This window comes from Pseudophryne corroboree, chromosome 6 (assembly GCF_028390025.1).
Source record: "Pseudophryne corroboree isolate aPseCor3 chromosome 6, aPseCor3.hap2, whole genome shotgun sequence".
Lineage (NCBI taxonomy): Eukaryota > Metazoa > Chordata > Amphibia > Anura > Myobatrachidae > Pseudophryne > Pseudophryne corroboree.
Window position 1 is genome coordinate 829,210,457 of NC_086449.1, and position 24,694 is coordinate 829,235,150.

At 47.5% G+C, this 24,694-nt stretch overlaps 1 protein-coding gene across 7 annotated transcripts in view; it reads left to right on the plus strand.

Moving 5' to 3' along the window:
- CACNA2D4 (calcium voltage-gated channel auxiliary subunit alpha2delta 4) overlaps positions 1–24,694 on the plus strand; it is a 367,390-nt gene that overhangs the window by 55,202 nt on the left and 287,494 nt on the right. For all 7 annotated transcript variants that reach the window (XM_063929351.1, XM_063929344.1, XM_063929346.1 and 4 more), the window contains exon 3: positions 17,952–18,068. In XM_063929351.1, coding sequence (XP_063785421.1) covers positions 17,952–18,068 — 117 coding nt within the window. The remainder of the gene's footprint in view (positions 1–17,951; positions 18,069–24,694) is intronic.

The following is a 24,694-nucleotide window of genomic DNA, read 5'->3' on the forward strand; positions in this document are numbered from 1 at the left end:
GTACCTGTCCAGGCGTCTCAAACACCATCAGGGGCTTTAAAACGCCCATTTACCTCAGTCGGTCGACACAGACACGGACACTGACTCCAGTGTCGACGGTGAAGAAACAAACGTATTTTCCATTAGGGCCACACGTTACATGTTAAGGGCAATGAAGGAGGTGTTACATATGTCTGATACTACAAGTACCACAAAAAAGGGTATTATGTGGGGTGTGAAAAAACTACCTGTAGTTTTTCCTGAATCAGATAAATTAAATAAAGTGTGTGATGATGCGTGGGTTTCCCCCGATAGAAAATTATTGGCGTTATACCCTTTCCCGCCAGAAGTTAGGGCGCGTTGGGAAACACCCCTTAGGGTGGATAAGGCGCTCACACGCTTATCAAAACAAGTGGCGTTACCGTCTCCAGATACGGCCGCCCTCAAGGAGCCAGCTGATAGGAGGCTGGAAAATATCCTAAAAAGTATATACACACATACTGGTGTTATACTGCGACCAGCGATTGCCTCAGCCTGGATGTGCAGCGCTGGGGTGGCTTGGTCGGATTCCCTGACTGAAAATATTGATACCCTTGACAGGGACAGTATTTTATTGACTATAGAGCATTTAAAGGATGCATTTCTATATATGCGAGATGCACAGAGGGATATTTGCACTCTGGCATCAAGAGTAAGTGCGATGTCCATATCTGCCAGAAGATGTTTATGGACACGACAGTGGTCAGGTGATGCAGATTCCAAACGGCACATGGAAGTATTGCCGTATAAAGGGGAGGAGTTATTTGGGGTCGGTCCATCGGACCTGGTGGCCACGGCAACAGCTGGAAAATCCACCTTTTTTACCCCAAGTCACATCTCAGCAGAAAAAGACACCGTCTTTTCAGCCTCAGTCCTTTCGTCCCCATAAGGGCAAGCGGGCAAAAGGCCAGTCATATCTGCCCAGGGGTAGAGGAAAGGGAAGAAGACTGCAGCAGGCAGCCCCTTCCTAGGAACAGAAGCCCTCCACCGCTTCTGCCAAGTCCTCAGCATGACGCTGGGGCCGTACAAGCGGACTCAGGTGCGGTGGGGGGTTGTCTCAAGAGTTTCAGCGCGCAGTGGGCTCACTCGCAAGTGGACCCCTGGATCCTACAAGTAGGATCCCAGGGGTACAGATTGGAAATTCGAGACGTCTCCCCCTCGCAGGTTCCTGAAGTCTGCTTTACCAACGTCTCCCTCCGACAGGGAGGCAGTATTGGAAACAATTCACAAGCTGTATTCCCAGCAGGTGATAATCAAAGTACCCCTCCTACAACAAGGAAAGGGGTATTATTCCACACTATATTGTGGTACTGAAGCCAGACGGCTCGGTGAGACCTATTCTAAATCTGAAATTTTTTAACACTTACATACAAAGGTTCAAATCAAGATGGAGTCACTCAGAGCAGTGATAGCGAACCAGGAAGAAGGGGACTATATGGTGTCCCTGGACATCAAGGATGCTTACCTCCATGTCCCAATTTGCCCTTCTCACCAAGGGTACCTCAGGTTCGTGGTACAGAACTGTCACTATCAGTTTCAGACGCTGCCGTTTGGATTGTCCACGGCACCCCGGGTCTTTACCAAGGTAATGGCCGAAATGTTGATTCTTCTTCAAAGAAAAGGCGTCTTAATTATCCCTTACTTGGACGATCTCCTGATAAGGGCAAGGTCCAGAGAACAGTTGGAGGTCGGAGTAGCACTATCTCAAGTAGTTCTACGACAGCACGGGTGGATTCTAAATATTCCAAAATCGCAGCTGATTCCGACGACACATCTGCTGTTCCTAGGGATGATTCTGGACACAGTCCAGAAAAAGGTGTTTCTCCCGGAGGAGAAAGCCAGGGAGTTATCCGAGCTAGTCAGAAACCTCCTAAAACCAGGCCAAGTGTCAGTGCATCAATGCACAAGAGTCCTGGGAAAAATGGTGGCTTCTTACGAAGCGATTCCATTCGGCAGATTTCACGCAAGAATTTTTCAGTGGGATCTGCTGGACGAATGGTCCGGATCGCATCTTCAGATGCATCAGCGGATAATCCTGTCTCCAAGGACAAGGGTGTCTCTTCTGTGGTGGCTGCAGAGTGCTCATCTACTAGAGGGCAGCACATTCGGCATTCAGGACTGGGTTCTGGTGACCACGGATGCCAGCCTGAGAGGCTGGGGAGCAGTCACACAGGGAAGAAATTTCCAAGGAGTGTGGTCAAGTCTGGAGACTTCTCTCCACATAAATATACTGGAGCTAAGGGCAATTTACAATGCTCTGAGCCTAGGAAGACCTCTGCTTCAAAGTCAACCGGTGCTGATCCAGTCGGACAACATCACGGCAGTCGCCCACGTAAACAGACAGGGCGGCACAAGAAGCAGGAGGGCAATGGCAGCAAGGATTCTTCGCTGGGCGAAAAATCATGTGATAACACTGTCAGTGGTGTTCATTCCGGGAGTGGACAACTGGGAAGCAGACTTCCTCAGCAGGAACGACCTCCACCCGGGAGAGTGGGTACTTCATCTGGAAGTCTTCCACATGATTGTGAACCGTTGGGAAAGACCAAAGGTGGACATGATGGCGTCCCGTATGAACAAAAAACTGGACAGGTATTGCGCCAGGTCAAGAGACCCTCAGGCAATAGCTGGGACGCTCTGGTAACACCGTGGGTGTACCAGTCGGTGTATGTGTTCCCTCCTCTGCCTCTCATACCCAAGGTACTGAGAATTATAAGACGGAGAGGAGTAAGAACTATACTCGTGGCTCCGGATTGGCCAAGAAGGACTTGGTACCCGGAACTTCAAGAGATACTAAGAAGGGACTTGCTTCAGCAAGGATCATGTCTGTTCCAAGACTTACCGCGGCTGCGTTTGACGGCATGGCGGTTGAACGCCGGATCCTAAGGGAAAAAGGCATTCCGGAAGAGGTCATCCCTACCCTGGTCAGAGCCAGGAAGGAGGTGACCGCACAACATTATCACCCCATTTGGCGAAAATATGTTGCATGGTGTGAGGCCAGGAAGGCCCCCACGGAGGAATTTCAACTCGGTCGATTCCTGCATTTCCTACAAACAGGAGTGTCTATGGGCCTCAAATTGGGGTCCATTAAGGTTCAAATTTCGGCCCTGTCGATTTTCTTCCAGAAAGAATTGGCTTCAGTTCCTGAAGTCCAGAAGTTTGTCAAGGGAGTACTGCATATACAACCCCCTTTTGTGCCTCCAGTGGCACTGTGGGATCTCAACGTAGTTCTGGGATTCCTCAAATCACATTGGTTTAAACCGCTCAAATCTGTGGATTTGAAATATCTCACATGGAAAGTGACCATGCTGTTGGCCCTGGCCTCGGCCAGGCGAGTGTCAGAATTGGCGGCTTTGTCTCACAAAAGCCCATATCTGATTGTCCATTCGGACAGGGCAGAGCTGCGGACTCGTCCCCAGTTTCTCCCTAAAGTGGTGTCAGCGTTTCACCTGAACCAGCTTATTGTGGTACCTGCGGCTACTAGGGACTTGGAGGACTCCAAGTTGCTAGATGTTGTCAGGGCCCTGAAAATATAGATTTCCAGGACGGCTGGAGTCAGGAAAACTGACTTGCTGTTATCCTGTATGCACCCAACAAACTGGGTGCTCTTGCTTCTAAGCAGACGATTGCTAGTTGGATGTGTAGTACAATTCAGCTTGCACATTCTGTGGCAGGCCTGCCACAGCCAAAATATGTAAATGCCCATTCCACAAGGAATGTGGGCTCATCTTGGGCGGCTGCCCGAGGGGTCTCGGTTTTACAACTTTGCCGAGCTGCTACTTGGTCAGGGGCAAACACGTTTGAAAAATTCTACAAATTTGATACCCTGGCTGAGGAGGACCTGGAGTTCTCTCATTCGGTGCTGCAGAGTCATCAGCACTCTCCCGCCCGTTTGGGAGCTTTGGTATAATCCCCATGGTCCTTACGGAGTCCCCAGCATCCACTTAGGACGTCAGAGAAAATAAGAATTTACTTACCGATAATTCTATTTCTCGTAGTCTGTAGTGGATGCTGGGCGCCCATCCCAAGTGCGGATTGTCTGCAATGCTTGTACATAGTTATTGTTACAAAAATCGGGTTATTATTGTTGTGAGCCATCTATTCAGAGGCTCCTCTGTTATCATACTGTTAACTGGGTTCAGATCACAAGTTATACGGTGTGATTGGTGTGGCTGGTATGAGTCTTACCCGGGATTCAAAATCTTTCCTTATTGTGTACGCTCGTCCGGGCACAGTATCCTAACTGAGGCTTGGAGGAGGGTCATAGGGGGAGGAGCCAGTGCACACCAGATAGTCCTAAAGCTTTCTTTAGATGTGCCCAGTCTCCTGCGGAGCCGCTATTCCCCATGGTCCTTACGGAGTCCCCAGCATCCACTACGGACTACGAGAAATAGAATTATCGGTAAGTAAATTCTTATTTTCCATTCTATTTGTCCGCAGGATGTCGGCCAGTGCCCCATAATGCACCTTCTCTACCTTCTCTGTAGTATTTTATTATCGCTTCCAGCAAAGCAGCATTCATTTATTGTGCATGGGAATGTGACATGAGGTGCCTGGGCCCTGACTGCGAGTCACAGCTTCATCTGCCTAGCTCCTACTATTAGATTACACTGAGTCCTGTGCCTCCTCCAGATGCCGTCATTTCCTCCGGCAAACGTCACGCGTGTGATGTAAATCTTATCTATAATGGGCACGTGTCTGCAGGCCATGGTCCTGAGCAGACGTGACCTTCACTCCTGTTAGTAACAAAAGGCCTGATTGAGAGAAATACGCAGGGTCGATGGCGTTATTCAGTGGGTGTCTCTAGGAGGTAACCGGGGTGGGGTGGCTAGTCAGACGCTGGCTCGTTGCGAGCATTCTGAGCAACCATAGATCCCGCATAACGTCCATTGGGGCATCTGATGGTGTATGTGATGGTGCGTCTACGTATGCGAGCATCGGATTAGAGACACAGCCGGTGTACAGATTCCAGCATACATTCGCAATAGCTCAGCCTACATACTGTAGGTGCAGCCGGGACTGCAGTAACATCCACCGGGAATCAGTGTGAGTGTCAGCAGATGGTGATATGAGGGTGTCTCCTACTCTGGGCCTGTCTGGCTAGGAGCAGTCTGATGGTTCTAGTTCTTATGCATATTATCTGTCTTTTTACACTATGAAAAGACATCCCCAATCTGCTCACTACAGTTCTCTCTTATGCAAACTCATGTTTGTTTCTCTAACGTCCTAAGTGGATGCTGGGGACTCCGTAAGGACCATGGGGAATAGCGGCTCCGCAGGAGACTGGGCACATCTAAAGAAAGCTTTAGGACTATCTGGTGTGCACTGGCTCCTCCCCCTATGACCCTCCTCCAAGCCTCAGTTAGATCTTTGTGCCCGAACGAGAAGGGTGCACACTAGGGGCTCTCCTGAGCTTCTTAGTGAAAGTTTTAGTTTAGGTTTTTTATTTTCAGTGAGACCTGCTGGCAACAGGCTCACTGCATCGAGGGACTAAGGGGGGAAGAAGCGAACTCACCTGCGTGCAGAGTGGATTGGGCTTCTTAGGCTACTGGACATTAGCTCCAGAGGGACGATCACAGGCCCAGCCATGGATGGGTCCCAGAGCCGCGCCGCCGGCCCCCTTACAGAGCCAGAAGACAGAAGAGGTCCGGAAAATCGGCGGCAGAAGACATCCTGTCTTCACCAAGGTAGCGCACAGCACTGCAGCTGTGCGCCATTGCTCCTCAGCACACTTCACACTTCGGTCACTGAGGGTGCAGGGCGCTAGGGGGGGGCGCCCTGAGCAGCAATAAAAACACCTTGGCTGGCGAAAATACATCACATATAGCCCCCAGGGCTATATGGATGAATTTTAACCCCTGCCAGAATCCATAAAAAAGCAGGAGAAAAGTCAGCGAAAAAGGGGCGGAGCCTATCTCCTCAGCACACTGGCGCCATTTTCCCTCACAGCTCCGTTGGAGGGAAGCTCCCCTGGCTCTCCCCTGCAGTCACTACACTACATAAAGGGTTAAAAAAGAGAGGGGGGCACTAATTAGGCGCAGTATTAACAATACAGCAGCTATAAGGGGAAAAACACTTATATAAGGTTATCCCTGTATATATATATAGCGCTTTGGTGTGTGCTGGCAAACTCTCCCTCTGTCTCCCCAAAGGGCTAGTGGGGTCCTGTCCTCTATCAGAGCATTCCCTGTGTGTGTGCTGTATGTCGGTATGTTTGTGTCGACATGTATGAGGAGAAAAATGATGTGGAGACGGAGCAGATTGCCTGTAATAGTGATGTCACCCCCTAGGGGGTCGACACCTGAGTGGATGAACTGTTGGAAGGAATTACGTGACAGTGTCAGCTCTGTATAAAAGACAGTGGTTGACATGAGACAGCCGGCTACTCAGCTTGTGCCTGTCCAGACGTCTCATAGGCCGTCAGGGGCTCTAAAGCGCCCGTTACCTCAGAGGGCAGATATAGACGCCGACACGGATACTGACTCCAGTGTCGACGGTGAAGAGACAAATGTGACTTCCAGTAGGGCCACACGTTACATGATTGAGGCAATGAAAAATGTTTTACACATTTCTGATAATACGAGTACCACCAAAAAGGGGTATTATGTTCGGTGAGGAAAAACTACCTGTAGTTTTCCTGAATCTGAGAAATTAAATGAGGTGTGTGATGATGCGTGGTTTTCCCCCGATAACAACTGATAATTTCTAAAATGTTATTGGCATTATATCCTTTCCCGCCAGAGGTTAGGGTGCGTTGGGAAACACCCCCTAGGGTGGATAAAGCGCTCACACGCTTGTAAGGGCTCTACCCTCTCCTGAGATGGCCGCCCTTAAGGATCCTGCTGATAGAAAGCAGGAGGGTATCCTAAAATGTATTTACACACATACTGGTGTTATACTGCGACCAGCAATCGCCTCAGCCTGGATGTGCAGTGCTGGGTTGGCGTGGTCGGATTCCCTGACTGAAAATATTGATACCCTAGATAGGGACAGTATATTTTTGCCTATAGAGCATTTAAAAGATGCATTTCTATATATGCGTGATGCACAGCGGAATATTTGCCGACTGGCATCAAGTCTAAGTGCGTTGTCCATTTCTACCAGTAGAGGGTTATGGACACGTCAGTGGTCAGGTGATGCGTATTCCAAACGGCATTTGGAAGTATTGCCTTAATAAGGGGATGAGTTATTTGGGGTCGGTCTTTCAGACCTGGTGGCCACGGCAACAGCTGGGAAATCCACGTTTGTACCCCAGGTCGCCTCTCAACATGAGAAGACGCCGTATTATCAGGCGCAGTCTTTTCGTGGACAAGCGGGCAAAATGTTCCTCATTTCTGCCCCGTGACAGAGGGAGAGGAAAAAGGCTGCAGAAATCAGCCAGTTCCCAGGAACAGAAACCCTCTCCCGCCTCTGCCAAGCCCTCAGTATGACGCTGGGGCTTTACAAGCAGAATCAGGCACGGTGGGGGGCCCGTCTCAATGAATTTCAGCGCGCAGTGGGCTCACTCGCAAGTAGACCCCTGGATCCTTCAGGTGATATCTCAGGGGTACAAATTAGAATTCGAGACGTCTCCCCCTCGCCGTTTTCCTAAAGTCGGCTTTACCGATGTCTCCTTCTGACAGGGAGACAGTTTTGGAAGCCATTCACAAGCTGTATTCCCAGCAGGTGATAATCAAGGTACCCCTCCTGCAACAGGGAACGGGGTATTATTCCACACTGTTGTGGTACCGAAGCCGGACGGCTCGGTGAGACCGATTCTAAATCTAAAATCTTTGAACACTTACATACAGAGGTTCAAATTCAAGATTGAGTCACTCAGAGCAGTGATTGCGAACCTGGAAGAAGGGGACTACATGATGTCTCGGGACATCAAGGATGCTTACCTTCATGTCAAAATTTACCCTTCTCACCAAGGGTACCTCAGGTTTATGGTACAGAACTGTCACTATCAGTTCAGACGCTGCCGTATGGATGGTCCACGGCACCCCGGGTCTTTACCAAGGTAATGGCCGAAATGATGATATTCCTTCGAAGGAAGGGAATTTTAGTTATCCCTTACTTGGACGATTCCCTGATAAGGGTAAGATCCAGGGAACAGTTGGAGGTCGGTGTAGCACTATCTCAGGTAGTGTTGCGGCAGCACGATTGGATTCTCAATATTCCAAAGTCGCAGCTGGTTCCGACGACTTGTCTTCTGTTCCTAGGGATGATCCTGGACACAGTCCAGAAAAAGGTGTTTCTCCCGGAGGGGAAAGCCAGGGAGTTATCCGAGCTAGTCAGGAACCTCCTAAAACCGAGCCAAGTCTCAGTGCATCAATGCACAAGGGTTCTGGGTAAAATGGTGGCTTCCTACGAAGCAATCCCATTCGGCAGATTCCACGCAAGAACTTTCCAGTGGGACCTGCTGGACAAATGGTCTGGGTCGCATCTTCAGATGCATCAGCAGATAACCCTGTCACCAAGGACAAGGGTGTCCCTCCTGTGGTGGTTGCAGAGTGCTCATCTTCTAGAGGGCCGCAGATTCGGCATTCAGGACTGGGTCCTGGTGACCACGGATGCCAGCCTGCGAGGCTGGGGAGCAGTCACACAGGGAAGGAATATCCAGGGCTTATGGTCAAGCCTGGAGACATCACTTCACATAAATATCCTGAAGCTAAGGGCCATTTACAATGCTCTAAGCTTAGCAAGACCTCTGCTTCAAGGTCAGCCGGTGTTGATCCAGTCGGACAACATCACGGCAGTCACCCACGTAAACAGACAGGGTGGCACAAGAAGCAGGAGGGCAATGGCAGAAGCTGCAAGGATTCTTCGCTGGGCGGAAAATCATGTGATAGCACTGTCAGCAGTATTCATTCCGGGAGTGGACAACTGGGAAGCAGACTTCCTCAGCACGACCTCCACCCGGGAGAGTGGGGACTTCACCCAGAAGTCTTCCACATGATTATAAACCGTTGGGAAAAACTCGACAGGTATTGCGCCAGGTCAAGGGACCCTCAGGCAATAGCTGTAGACGCTCTGGTAACACCGTGGGTGTACCAGTCAGTGTATGTGTTCCCTCCTCTGCCTCTCATACCCAAGGTACTGAGATTGATAAGATGGAGAGGAGTAAGCACTATATTCGTGGCTCCGGATTGGCCAAGAAGGACTTGGTAACCGGAACTTCAAGAGATGCTCACGGAGGATCCGTGGCCTCTACCTCTAAGAAGGGACCTGCTCCAACAAGGACCCTGTCTGTTCCAAGACTTACCGCGGCTGCGTTTGACGGCATGGCGGTTGAACGCCGGATCCTGAAGGAAAAAAGGCATTCCGGATGAAGTCATCCCTATCCTGATCAAAGCCAGGAAGGATGTAACCGCAAAACATTATCACCGCATTTGGCGAAAATATGTTGCGTGGTGCGAGGCCAGTAAGGCCCGACGGAGGAAATTCAACTGGGTCGATTCCTACATTTCCTGCAAACAGGAGTGTCTATGGGCCTGAAATTGGGGTCCATTAAGGTTCAAATTTCGGCCCTGTCAATTTTCTTCCAAAAAGAACTAGCTTCAGTCCCTGAAGTTCAGACGTTTGTAAAAGGGGTACTGCATATACAGCCTCCTTTTGTGCCTCCAGTGGCACTTTGGGATCTCAATGTAGTTTTTTGGGTTCCAAAAGTCACATTGGTTTGAACCACTTAAATCTGTGGAGTTAAAATATCTCACATGGAAAGTGGTCATGCTGTTGGCCCTGGCCTGGGCCAGGCGCGTGTCAGAATTGGCGGCTTTATCCTGTAAAAGCCCTTATCTGATTTTCCATTCGGACAGGGCGGAATTGAGGACTCGTCCTCAGTTTCTCCCTAAGGTGGTTTCAGCGTTTCACCTGAACCAACCTATTGTGGTGAAATTTAATTGGTGGAAGGAAGATCAAAAGGCGCTGCTATACAGATAATGACAGAGATATAAAGATCTAAAATATACTTGCAAACTTTTTGATCCTTTGTTGATCTTTCTCTCTTGATTCAATGATTACAAGGTGTATACATGCAATAAAGAAAAAAATGAACAGCAGATGTGTAGTAATGTCTATAATAAGTTCAATATTCTGTGAGTTCTCCGATGGAGAACTCACAGAATATTGAACTTATTATAGACATTACTACACATCTGCTGTTCATTTTTTTCTTTATTGCATGTATACACCTTGTAATCATTGAATCAAGAGAGAAAGATCAACAAAGGATCAAAAAGTTTGCAAGTATATTTTAGATCTTTATATCTCTGTCATTATCTGTATAGCAGCGCCTTTTGATCTTCCTTCCACCAATTAAATTTCACTTGTCTCTTTTTGTGATCTGGATTTGGGCAGATCATAGGAAGGTAGGATTGGGCAGCTAACTCTATTTGCGCCAGAACTCACACATACCTTTTTCTTTGCAACCTATTGTGGTGCCTGCGGCTACTAGGGACTTGGAGGACTCCAAGTTGCTAGACGTTGTCAGGGCCCTGAAAATATATGTTTCCAGGACGGCTGGAGTCAGAAAATCTGACTCGCTGTTTATCCTGTATGCACCCAACAAGCTGGGTGCTCCTGCTTCTAAGCAGACTATTGCTCGTTGGATTGTAGTACAATTCAGCTTGCACATTCTGTGGCAGGCCTGCCACAGCCAAAAATCTGTAAATGCCCACTCCACAAGGAAGGTGGGCTCATCTTGGGCGGCTGCCCGAGGGGTCTCGGCTTTACAACTTTGCCGAGCAGCTACTTGGTCAGGAGCAAATACGTTTGTAAAATTCTACAAAATTGATACCCTAGCTGAGGAGGACCTGGAGTTCTCTCAATTGGTGCTGCAGAGTCATCCGCACTCTCCCGCCCGTTTGGGAGCTTTGGTATAATCCCCATGGTCCTTACGGAGTCCCCAGCATCCACTTAGGACGTTAGAGAAAATAAGAATTTACTTACCGATAATTCTATTTCTCGTAGTCCGTAGTGGATGCTGGGCGCCCATCCCAAGTGCGGATTGTCTGCAATACTGGTACATAGTTATTGTTACCAAAAAATCGGGTTATTGCTGTAGTGAGCCATCTTTTCTAGAGGCTCCTCTGTTATCATGCTGTTAACTGGGTTCAGATCACAAGTTGTACGGTGTGATTGGTGTGGCTGGTATGAGTCTTACCCGGGATTCAAAATCCTTCCTTATTGTGTACGCTCGTCCGGGCACAGTATCCTAACTGAGGCTTGGAGGAGGGTCATAGGGGAAGGAGCCAGTGCACACCAGATAGTCCTAAAGCTTTCTTTAGATGTGCCCAGTCTCCTGCAGAGCCGCTATTCCCCATGGTCCTTACGGAGTCCCCAGCATCCACTACGGACTACGAGAAATAGAATTATCGGTAAGTAAATTCTTATTTTTTTGATGTAATGATTTGCTTGTAATTGGCATTGCATGTGTGGAGAAGTTGCTCAGTGAAACATAGTTTATTATTGCATGCTGTGTGGTGTATACCTCCTTTGACCGTTTGGCCATTGTGGTCAGGGTACTATATATTTACATTTAGTGAGGTGTAGCCGTGTTGTAAAGGACAGAGTGTGATTACTGATTAATAAAAAAAACAAATACCAAACACTGAGCAACATCACCAAACAGGTAATTTCAACTTTAAACTTGTCATTTATTATGTACTGTCTGGACATGGCTGCTAATAACAGATGCACAGACACAGGGGGGTCATTCTGAGTTGTTCGCTCGCAAGCTGCTTTTAGCAGCTTTGCACACGCTAAGCCGCCGCCTACTGGGAGTGAATCTTAGCATATTAAAATTGCGAACGAAAGATTAGCAGAATTGCAAATAGACACTTCTTAGCAGTTTCTGAGTAGCTCCAGACTTACTCTGCCACTGCGATCAGTTCAGTCAGTTTCGTTCCTGGTTTGACGTCACAAACACACCCAGCGTTCGGCCAGACACTCCTCCGTTTCTCCAGCCACTCCCGCGTTTTTCCCAGAAACGGCAGCGTTTTTTCACACACACCCATAAAACGGCCAGTTTCCGCCCAGAAACACCCACTTCCTGTCAATCACATAACGATCACCAGAACGAAGAAAAAACCTCGTAATGCCGTGAGTAAAATACCTAACTGCATAGCAAATTTACTTGGCGCAGTCGCACTGCGGACATTGTGCATGCGCATTAGCGACTAATCGCTCCGTTGCGAGAAAAAAATAACGAGCGAACAACTCGGAATGACCCCCACAGTTCTTAAAGCTATGTGCAAATGCTAGGAGCTTAGGAGACAAAGGGGGTAATTCTGAGTTGATCGTAGTAGAAACTTTGTTAGCAGTTGGGCAAAACCATATGCACTGCAGGGGAGCCAGATATAACATGTGCAGAGAGAGTTAGATTTGGATGGGTTATATTGTTTCTGTGCAGGGTAAATACTGGCTGCTTTATTTTTACACTGCAATTAAATTGCAGATTGAACACACCCCACCCAAATCTAACTCTCTCTGCACATGTTATATCTGCCTCCCCTGCAGTGCACATGGTTTTGCCCAATTACTAACTAAGTTCCTGCTGCGATCAACTTGGAATTACCCCCAAAATTCCAGAGCTAATTGCGATAATGACAAGGGATAACCTGGATATTGTTGCAATTACAGATTCATGGGCCCTCATTCCGAGTTGATCGCTCGCTAGCTGCTTTTAGCAGCAGTGCAAACGCTAAGCTGCCGCCCTCGGGAAGTGTATCTTAGCTTAGCAGAAGTGCGAACGAAAGGATCGCAGCGCTGCTACAAAAAAAGATTGTGCAGTTTCTGAGCAGCTCGAGACTTGCTCCTAGCTAGCGATCACTTCAGTCTGTTTAGTTCCTGTTTTGACGTCACAAACATGCCCTGCGTTCGGCCAGCCACGCCTACGTTTCCCCAGCCACTCCGGCGTTTTTATCTGGCACGCCTGCGTTTTTACACACACTCCCCGAAAACGGTCAGTTACCTCCCAGAAACACCCACTTCCTGTCAATCACTCTGCATTCAGCAGTGCGACTGAAAAGCGTCGCTAGACCTTGTGTGAAACTGCATCGGCTTTTGTGAAAGTACGACGCACGTGCGCAGTGCGCCCCATACGCATGCGCAGAATTGTCATTTTTTGGCCTGATCGCTGCGCTGCGAACGAAAGCAGCTAGCGATCAACTCGGAATGAGGGCCATGGTGCAATGAGAATCATGACTGGGACATAGCTATACCAGGATACAATTTATTTAGGAAGGATAGAATGGGAAGAATAGGAGGAGGGGTAGCAATGTATGCGAAAAAAAGAAATACTACATTAATACAAAATATTGAAGACAAAACTGAGGCCCTTTTTGTCACCACAGAAACCGGGGAGAAGGACATTATTTGCATTGGGGTGATCTATAGACCACCAGGCCAGGGCAGGATTTGGACAGGAACCGATTGATGGACATCACTAAAATGGCTTTAAAGGGAGAAGTCTTAATCATGGGAGACTTTTATTTACCTGATGATAATTGGGAGAGGTCTTCTGCAAGTTCAGCTACAAGTGGCAAATTTCTAAATTCCTTACAGGGAGCATCTCTCAAGCAATTGGTGAGGGAGCCCACTCGCAAAGACTCAATATTAGATTTAATTCTCACAAATGGTGACAGGATATCAGACATATATGTGGGTGAGCAGCACCTGGGATCCAATGATCATCAAGCAGTATGGTTTAGTATAAAGACAGGATTCAACTCCTGTCAAACAAAAACAAAGGTGTTGGATTTTAGAAATGCTGACTTTGCACAAATGGGGAGATGTTTAAGTAATTCATTGGCGGACTGGAGGAACTTGGACGGGGTGCAGGAGAGGTGGGAAAAACTGAAAAGTGCAATACTAAGGGCAACAGACCTTTGTATCAAAAGGGTTAGGAAAAGCACCAGGAAAAGGAAGCCAGTGTGGTTCACAAAAGAAGTATCAACTAGTGTGAAAGCAAAAAAGATGGCTTTTAGGAAATACAAACAGACTAAAAATAATAATGACAAAGAGGTGTATCTTGACAGACGGCAGGATGCTAAGAAAGTGATCAGACGTGCAAAGGCAGAAGCCGAGGAGAAAATGGCCCAGTCAGTAGATAAAGGAGGCAAAACTTTTTTCAAGTAAATAAATGAAAGGATAAAATCAAATGGAGGAATAATAAGACTTAAGACAGAGAGTGAGAATTTGGTGGAGGGAGACAAGGCAATAGCAGATCACCTAAATAATTATTTTTGTTCAGTATTTACTACAGAAGGAGAAGGGAAGGGGCCACAGTTAAGCTACAAGGCCATTCATAAAATTAAGGTAGATGAAAGTACATTTACAGAGGAGAAGGTCCTAACTGAGCTTTCAAAACTAAAAGTGGATAAATCAATGGGGCCAGATGGGATACACCCAAGGATACTCAAAGAGCTAAAAGATGTGCTGGTTACACCTTTAACAGAATTATTTAACCAGTCACTAAGTACAGGTGCCATTCCAGAGGACTGGAAAAGAGCAAATGTAGTTCCACTGCACAAAAGTGGAAGCAAGGAAGAAGCAAGTAACTACAGACCAGTAAGCCTTACATCAGTAGTAGGGAAAGTAATGGAAAAACTATTAAAAGAGTTGTGGAATATCTTAAATCAAACAACTTACAGGTTCCAAAACAGCATGGATTTATTGGTGGGAGATCATGCCAAACATATCTTATTGACTTTTTTCACTCTGTGATGAAAATAATAGATCAAGGGGGAGCTGTAGATGCAGCATATCTAGACTTTAGTAAGGCATTTGACACTGTCCCACATGGCAGACTGCTAAATAAACTTGAAAGTGTGGGGGTGGATTATAAGATAGTTAAATGGATAAGAACCTGGTTGCAGCATAGGAAACAGACAGTTGTAGTAAATGGAGTGCAATCTATGGAGGGAAATGTTACCAGTGGTATACCCCAGGGATCTGTACTCGGACCAGTTCTCTTTAATATCTTTGTTGGTGACATTGCAAATGGTATTGAAGGGGAAGTATGCCATTTTGCAGATGATACAAAGATTTGCAACAGGGTGTGGTAAAACAAATATAATGATAATGATCATTGATGATCTAGGTAGGCTTGAGAAATGGTCAAGAACGTGGCAACTACAGTTTAATGCTGAAAAATGCAAAATCATGCACTTGGGTCTCACAAACCCAAAGGCTAAATATAGTATCAAGGGTACTATACTGGAAACTACTGAGAAGGAAAGGGATCTAGGAGTCACTATTTCATGTGACATAAAGGCAGGTAAGCAATGTAACAAAGCAATGAGAAAGGCAAGTCAGATGCTTGGTTGCATAGGGAGAGGAATCAGTAACAGGAAAAAAGAAGTGATAATGCCACTGTATAGGTCATTGGTACAGCCCCATCTGGAATACTGTGTCCAGTTCTGGAGACCATGGGGTATATGCAATTAGTGGCGAATCGCGGCAAATTATCGCCGTTTTTTAAATCGACACAATTTGACAGGTGAATTCCGGCAGGTGGCTTCCGGAATTCACCATATTCAATGAAAAACGGATTCGACAGTCCCGCGGGCGAAAAACGTCCGATTTGCCGGATTTTGCTGCGATTTAAAAAACGGGGAAAAACGTGAAAAACCCGGAAAAAAATGGCGTGGGGTCCCCCCTCCAAAGCATAACCAGCCTCGGGCTCTTCGAGCTGGTCCTGGTTCTAAAAATGCGGGGGAAAAATTGACAGGGGATCCCCCGTATTTTTAAAACCAGCACCGGGCTCTGCGCCTGGTGCTGGTGCAAAAAATACGGGGGACAAAAAGAGTAGGGGTCCCCCGTATTTTTTACACCAGCATCGGGCTCCACTAGCTGGACAGATAATGCCACAGCCGGGGGTCACTTTTATACAGTGCCCTGCGGCCGTGGCATTAAATATCCAACTAGTCACCCCTGGCCGGGGTACCCTGGGGGAGTGGGGACCCCTTCAATCAAGGGGTCCCCCCCCAGCCACCCAAGGGCCAGGGGTGAAGCCCGAGGCTGTCCCCCCCATCCATGGGCTGCGGATGGGAGGCTGATAGCCTTGAGTAAAATGACAGAATATTGTTTTTTCCAATAGTACTGCAAGTCCCAGCAAGCCTCCCCCGCAAGCTGGTACTTGGAGAACCACAAGTACCAGCATGCGGGAGAAAAACGGGCCCGCTGGTACCTGTAGTAGTACTACTGGAAAAAAAATACCCAAATAAAAACAGGAGACACACACCGTGACAAGTACAACTTTATTACACACTGCTGACACGCCATTTTTTTTCTGAATTTTACCATTCCATCTAAAAAAAAAAAAAAAAAAAAAAAAAAATTTAAAAAAATATATAAATAATACTTGTGCCTCCAAAAAAGACAAACCAAGTACCTAATCCCTTCTAATATAAATAGATATGCTATTGTCAATAATAAAAACACAAAAAAAAACATGTTTTAAAATTTTCTTATTTTGTGGCGGATTGAAAATGTCGAATTTACTGTCTAAAAGCACTGTTGTCGAATTTCCAAACTTCAATTGAATACACTTTGGTCGAATTGCAGCACTTGTATCATTGCAGAATAGTCGAATTTGACAAAAGGCGAATTTCAAAAAGTCGAATTTGGAAAGTCCGTTTTTTGGACGGAAAGCACTGAATTGCTTTGACGATTTTTTTTTTTGGGCGAAAAATTCCCGAAATTCGACAATTTCGGGAATTCGACCGCAATTGCATATACCCCCATATCTACAGAAGGATATACATACATCAGAGAGTGTACAAAGAAGGGCAACTAAAATGGTGCATGGCCTACATCACAAAACTTACCCGGAAAGGCTAAAAGATCTTAACATGTATAGTGTGGAGCAGAGAAGAGAAAGGGGGGACATGATAGAAACTTTCACATATATCAAGGGTCTTATCAAAGTTCAGGAGGGAAACATTCTTTAAAGGAAGAGAAGTATTAGAACTCAAGGACATAAACGGAGACTGGAGGGGGGAGGTTCAGGGGAAATTTAAAGAAAAATTACTTCACAGAAAGGGTAGTGGATAAGTGGAATAGCCTCCCATCAGAGGTGGTAGAGGCCAAGACTGTTGAGCAATTTAAACATGCTTGGGATAGGTAAATGAATATCCTTACAAAGAATTAAGGTTCAAAAAGGGTCGAGATTACCTAAAGGATAAAAAAAAGGGGCAGACTAGATGGGCCAAGTGGTTCTTATCTGCTGTCACATTCTATGTTTCTATGAGGGGGAAAGAAATCTTTTACCATTGTATGTCCCCTGTTAGGCTTTTGAGGCTTCTCCTGTACGGTATGTGCAGAGGAGTGTAACGCTGCAGGCGAGCCAGGGTCACGTCCGCTGCGGTCAGCCCCCAAAATCAGTTCTGTCCTGCCGGAATGGAGATTGTGCTGCTCCCCCCGGCCTGTCCTCGCAGGTTGGTCTCCCTGATGCTGCTGCTGTGGTATTAGGTTCAGTCGCTGGAACCTGGAATGTGGGGGCCCTGTGTGTAGGAAAACTGGATCATGTGGAGGACACTTGCTCAAACATAGGGAGAACATACAAACTTCACACATATAACACCCTGGTTGGAATAGAACCTCTGACACAGATGCTGTGAGGCAACAATGCTTACCACTTTGCCATCATGCTGCTATGTGTTTTACTGACTATTAATAACTAAAATGTGCTATTTCATTGTCAAGTACCATTTCTCCTGTGTTATAAGGAGTAATGTCACATACTGTGAGATACAAGGATATTTAATGTCACCCAGCTGTCTGTCACCTTAGACAAACTCCAGACCACAAATTTCAAATATTCATTGTATTTATATGGACTTTAATAAATGTATGTCACAGCACAGCCGTGTAACGCGTAACGCAGCGATGATCTAGATCAGTACACCGGGGACGGCCGTCGTGTGACTGCTCTCTCCTCTATCCGGCAGAAATACAAGGACGTGGAGCCCACGCTCAGCATCGAGGAGGTGGACGGACTGGAGCTAGTCAGAAAGTTCTCGGAGGAGATGGAGAGCATGCTGCGGAGGAAGGTGGAGGCTGTGGAGGTAGGTGGAGGCTGCTGGGGAAGGTGGAGACAGGAGATGTAGTTAGAGGTAGTTGGAGGCTGCAGAGGGCAGTGGAGGCTGTAGATGTGGGGGAGACTGCGGAGAGAGGTGGGGCTGTAGATTTAAGTGAAGGTAAGTCGAATCTGTGGAGAAAGGTGGAGGTAGAGGGAGGCTGCGGAGGTAGGTGGAGGCTGCTGGGGAAGGTGGAGACAGGAGATGTAGGTAGAGGTAGTTGTAGGCATGTGGAGGCTGTAGATGTGGGTGGTGAAAGGTGGAGGCTGCGGAGGGAGGTGGAGGCTGGAGATGTGGAAGTAGGTGGAGGCTACGGAGGTAGGTGGCAGATGGGGGCTGCAGATATAGGATGATCATTCTGTTGCCTGCTATGCGGAACATTTGATCCTACAATTGTACTCTGTTTATCAGTTTGGTGTCACTTTATGATCTCTGGTGTTGGTGTGATTAATGTATTGCTCTCAGAGATCTGGTGAGTGTGTTATATATAGTGTATATATATTTTCTCTAACGTCCTAGGCGATACTGGGATGGGTTAGTACCGTGGGGTATAGATCGGGTCCATTGGAGCCTGGCACTTTAAGAAATGTTCAGTGTGTGCTGGCTCCTCCCCTCTATGCCCCTCCTACAGACTCAGTTTAGAAAATGTGCCCGAGGAGCCGGGAGCATTCTCTGGAGCTCCAGAGCGTTTTCTTCAAAACTTTATTTTAGTTTATTATTTTCAGGCAGCTCTGGCTGGCACCAGTCTGCCTGCGTCGTGGGACTTAGGGGGGGACCTGTACCAGCCTCCTGAAGGGTTAATGGTCCGGATCCCCGCTGACAGGACATTAAGCTCCTGAGGGGTTGTTTCGCATTACCCCCAGGGTGTGCACGGACTCCAAGAGCATGCCGCCACCCCTAACAGAGCTGAAGACGCTGGGAAGGCGAATACAGAAACCGGGGTCCTGGTTAGCGGGTCCCCAGTTACAATGGCGGCATAAGGGCGCAGCGGGCACTCGGCGCTGAGGGCAGCGGTGCCTGCTGCATATACCCACACTGGCGCTGGCACAGAAAAGGGGTTTTAACCCCATTTTCTGTAAGATTGGAGTGTTTGCCAGTATAATCTATGCAGGGACCGTGCGCCATTAAGGGGGCGGGACTTCCCGGAGAGCGGAACCAGCAGCTCAGAAGCGCCATTTCCTGCTGCATCATACTACAGGCTGCATGCAGGGAAGCGCCGCTCCTCCAAGGACCCTCAAAACACACCGTATACTGGTACCAGGGGATTTTGTAGAAGGGGGGGGGGCAATATATTATATATATATATATATAAACTAGTTACCATTAATACCACTTTCATACCAAAAGTGCACGGACTTACCCGGGAATACGGTCCTGGGATCATGCCGGGACCTTCCCTGGATAAGGCGTCTTTCACACCGCAGTCAGCAGCCTGGCATATTGCCGGGTTACTGACGTCAGCGGTGACGCAGCAGGTGCGGCGCTTGGAGATCACATGATCTGCAAGCGCCGCCCGTACATAGAGAGTGAACGGGAGCCGGGTTGACACTGGACCCGGTATTTCAACCCCGGCACCTTTTCATACCGCACATGAACACGGGTTATGCGCGTTCATGTGCCAAAAACTCGTGTTCAGAGGTGCTGGTGTGAAAGGGGTATGAGGCTCTAGTTTTCTGCCCGGCAATGCACTGCTTTAGCTGATGGAGGCAATGGTGTGCTGGTTCTCTCCCTCTCTCTCTCACTCCATCCACGCTTCCACTGGGTCTCTGTGTTATTCACTGCTCCTGTGTGTGTGTGTGTGTGTGTGTGTGTGTTCTGTGTGAACGTGTCTGCCAAGAAGGTTATTTGTCAGCCTTGTAGCACAAAGTTTTCCTCCACAGGGGTCTCTGCTGTGTGCACAGGGGGAAATTCAGACCTGATTGCAGCAGCAAATTTGTTAGCAGTTTAGTAAAACCATGTGCACTGCAGGTGGGGCAGATATAACATGTGCAGAGAGAGGTAGATTTGGGTGGGGTGTGTTCAAACTGAAATCTAAATTGCAGTGTAAAAATAAAACAGCCAGTATTTATCCTTCACAGAAACAAAATAACCCACCCAAATCTAACTCTCTCTGCACATGTTATATCTGCCCCCCTGCAGTGCACATGGGTGGTCATTCCGAGTTGTTCGCTCGGTAAATTTCATCGCATCGCTGCGATTTTCCGCTTAGTGCGCATGCGCAATGTCCGCACTGCGACTGCGCCAAGTAAATTTGCTATGAAGTTAGGATTTTTACTCGCGGCTTTTTCTTCGCTCAGGCGATCGTAGTGTGATTGACAGGAAATGGGTGTTTCTGGGCGGAAACAGGCCGTTTTATGGGCGTGTGGAAAAAAACGCTACCGTTTCCTGAAAAAGCGCGGGAGTGGCTGGAGAAACGGGGGAGTGTCTGGGCGAACGCTGGGTGTGTTTGTGACGTCAAACCAGGAACGACAAGCACTGAACTGATCGCAGATGGCGAGTAAGTCTGAAGCTACTCTGAAACTGCTAAGAAGTTTGTAATCGCAAAATTGCGAATACGTCGTTCGCAATTTTATGATGCTAAGATTCACTCCCAGTAGGCGGCGGCTTAGCGTGAGCAACTCTGCTAAAATCGCCTTGCGAGCGAACAACTCGGAATGACCTCCATGGTTTTGCCCAACTGCTAACAAATTTGCTGCTGCGATCAGGTCTGAATTACCCCCACAAGGAAGCAGCACACAGGAACCAGAATGGCTGGATTCAATAAAAGGGATGATGTCTAACATATCCTCTGAACTGGCTACTACCAGGCAGGAAAGACAAGTGTATAAGAAATCTATGGGTGATTTTCTGCTGACTCATACTTCTGATCTCAGACCTGCCTCTCAGCCCCCTCTGCTGGTTTCTCAAAAACGCATACTGCCCCATGTGCTCCAATCTGACTCTGATAATGATATGCCAGATTTGGAAGAAGAGGAAGTTGAGGGGGATAACGGACACAGTACTCTGTCTCAGGGTGTGGAAGCCCTCATCTTGTCAGGAACCACGGTTCACGCGCTGCTAGCGCACGCCACTTACCGATGCGCTGGTGTATTCTGTGCCGCAGATCGGCCGCTGGCGCGCCCTGTGGTTACTGGCATAATGTCCACTGACTCTGGCAGAGTCACATGATCCAGAGTCACATGATTCAGGTATCCAGGTAATTACTTCCTGGTTCTGCGCATGCTGCTGCTGTTGCTAGCAGCAACCAATCAGCATCCTTCTGGGGGGATATAAGCAGGCTTTCCAGAGACCTCATTGCTTTGAACAACTTGTCAGTTATCCAGCGTTAGTTCCCAAGGCTCCAGGCCTGCTCCAGAGATCCGGTTACCTGTGTCCTGCTGTACCTGCCTTTCCTGGTAACTTAAAAAGGAAAAACACAAATGAAGTGCGCTGTCAGCGGCAGCCTGTACAGGGAAGGTCAGTTCCCTAATAATACGAGTAAAGAAGAAAGAGTGGGTACTGGCGCCGGCTGAGATCGAATGTGAGATAAATAACTCAATTAGTAAAGTTAAAAATTATTATATTTAATAAACATTCATCAAATGGAGGATATCTCACCCTTCAATAAATAATAAATAAAACACAAGCAATTGCTGTACAATAAAAAAGCGCTTTGTAGGATCCCACTGTATTGACCCTTTTATAAGTAATGTCCACAATTTCTGGCTAGGACACTATTCCACATTTGCCCACAAGTTCAGTTAGGTATAAGATGATTTACCAGACTGGATTCCAGATAGATCCCCTAGGTCTCTTTTGCAGTTGAGAACCAGATAGCAAAAAGGGGATGAGTCCAGGTCAAACGAGGAACTTGTGTCGGAATTTTATCCTAGTGGAAGCTGATAGGTCCACAGTTGCCAGGAGGTGGATGAGGGTGCTGGTATTAGTGGTCCTACAGGCTGGAGCTCAACGCGTTTTGCTGGTCTAATGGGTGCCAGCTTCCTCAGGAGCATGTATGCTCCTGAGGAAGCTGGCACCCATTAGACCAGCGAAATGCGTTGAGCTCCAGCCTGTAGGACCACTAATACCAGCACCCTCATCCACCTCCTGGCAACTTTGGACCTATCAGCTTCCACTAGGATAAAATTCCGACACAAGTTCCTCGTTTGACCTGGACTCATCCCCTTTTTGCTATCTGGTTCTCAACTGCAAAAGAGACCTAGGGGATCTATCTGGAATCCAGTCTGGTAAATCATCTTATACCTAATTGAACTTGTGGGCAAATGTGGAATAGTGTCCTAGCCAGAAATTGTGGACATTACTTATAAAAGGGTCAATACAGTGGGATCCTACAAAGCGCTTTTTTATTGTACAGCAATTGCTTGTGTTTTATTTATTATTTATTGAAGGGTGAGATATCCTCCATTTGATGAATGTTTATTAAATATAATAATTTTTAACTTTACTAATTGAGTTATTTATCTCACATTCGATCTCAGCCGGCGCCAGTACCCACTCTTTCTTCTTTCCTGGTGACTTACCTGCCGCCAGAGACTTCCACTATCTTCATAACTGTGTTACCAGTCTGCTGTGCTCAGTCCAGGATTACCCTCACAGGCAGACAAACAATGGTAGTTGCTCAGTCATTCCTGGAGATAATTATGTATCAGGTGCTGGAAAGGGGGAGGGGTCAAAGGCAAACAGACAGAAAGGGGAGGGTTTTTTTTTTGCAAATTCCACCCCTACATTTCCCTTCAGCACACTAAAAATTACCTGTAACCATACCTGAACCTATCTGGTGATAGAAATTCAGAGAATTAGTTTACACATGTTTGCAAACACAAGTTTAAGCTGCTGAGCCACTTCAAGGCTTCTCCGATGTCAGCAGTCCTAACACTACATAATAGCAGTGCCCACATAGGGCCATGTAATTTGTCACAGTAGGCCTCATGATGAAGGCTATTACTAAAACACATCCAGACAGAGAGCTAACTTACCCAGGAGCCACCCCCAGGATCTCCCATTGGCACTACAAGGAACAGCATTCCTTCCAAATACTGCTACCATTCAATGGCTCTCGCACACATGCAGACAAACATTGGTAGTTGCTCAGTCATTCCTGGAGATAATTACCCTCACAGGCTCCTGATATTCTCTGCTCCCAGGCTATACCATTGGTTCCTAGTCTGACCCCTCTCACGGCTCTCAGGCCGCATCATCAGTTTCCTAACCAGCTCTGTTATCGGCCATTTTGCTGCACCATCGATATGCAGACTGTCCTCACGCAATCGGCTGCCATATTGGTTTAGTCATCCTCAGCTACCCAAGTACTCCTGAGTTCACCATCTCCAACATACTTACCTTCCCACGTCGCCATCAGACTCACCATCGATGGTTAAGCACTTCAGTATATTCCAGTATTAAGCATACCAGTATACCAGAGTGTCTCACAGCCTCCACAGAGAAACCTGAGCAGGAGGTCGCGACCTGCTCATCAGGCGCAGCGAAGACCATATCCCCTGGCGGAGGGCACTGGCGAAAACCTTGGGCGAGTTAGACTCCGCGCCTCTGCTTCAGGTCTTGCCAATTCTCTGTGCTCACTATGAAATCTTCAAGAGTGCTCCAGCATATGACTTATCCATATCTCAAGCCACCTAACTTCTGCTTAGCTGTGCCCTCCACTGGCTCACCCAGGTCATTACCGGGGGGACAGATCAGACCAGATCACGAGGGCCTTTGTTAAATGGTCTGGCAACATCATAGAGGGTTTTGATACCATACCTCAAGATGAGCTACTAACACTCCTGCAACATATTCAGGATTCGGCTAACTTCATGAGTGAGGCTATGGCTGTGTCAGCGCGCAGGGCTCTTTGGCTGCGACAGTGGACGGCGGATGCCAGCTCCAAAAAGGGCGCTGAAAACCTTTCTTTCACGGGGGAGGCTTTGTTTGGTGAAGAACTGAACAAGTGGATTTCACAAGCTACTGCTGGTAAGTCCACCAATCTACCGTCAGCGGCACCTCCGGCCAGATGTGCGTATCCAGGCCCCTCTATCCAGTCCTTTCGTGTGGCCAGATTTAGGGGCAGAGCCAGAGGTGCTTCCAATGCTGCTCGGGGAAACCGAAGTAAAACATGCAGACCAATAGGCGCTGGTTCCCTGGAACAGAGTTCAGGCTCTGCCTATGCCATGCCCTCTACGTGACGGTTGGCTCCAGCCTCAAAGGGAAGTTCAGGTGGGTGCACGCCTCAAATATTTCAGCCATGTTTGGGCGGAATCCTGCTGGGATCCTTGGGTGATAGACCTTGTCTCCCAAGGATACCGGTTGGAGTTTTAACAGCTCCCTCCTCACAGATTCTTCAGGTCCGGCTTACCAGCTTCACCTGTGTCCAAGGTTACCTTGCTAGAGGCCATCCAACGACTGCAACAAATGCAAGTCATTGTTCCAGTTCCCCCTCTGCTCAGAAAAAAGGGTTTTTATTCCAGCCTGTTCATGGTACCTAAACCGGACGGTTCGGTCTGGCCAATTTTGAACCTCAAATCTCTCAACCCATACCTATTCAAATTGAAGATGGAATCCCCAGAATCAGTGATTTCAGGACTGGAAGAGGGGGGATTTCCTGTTATCCTTGGATA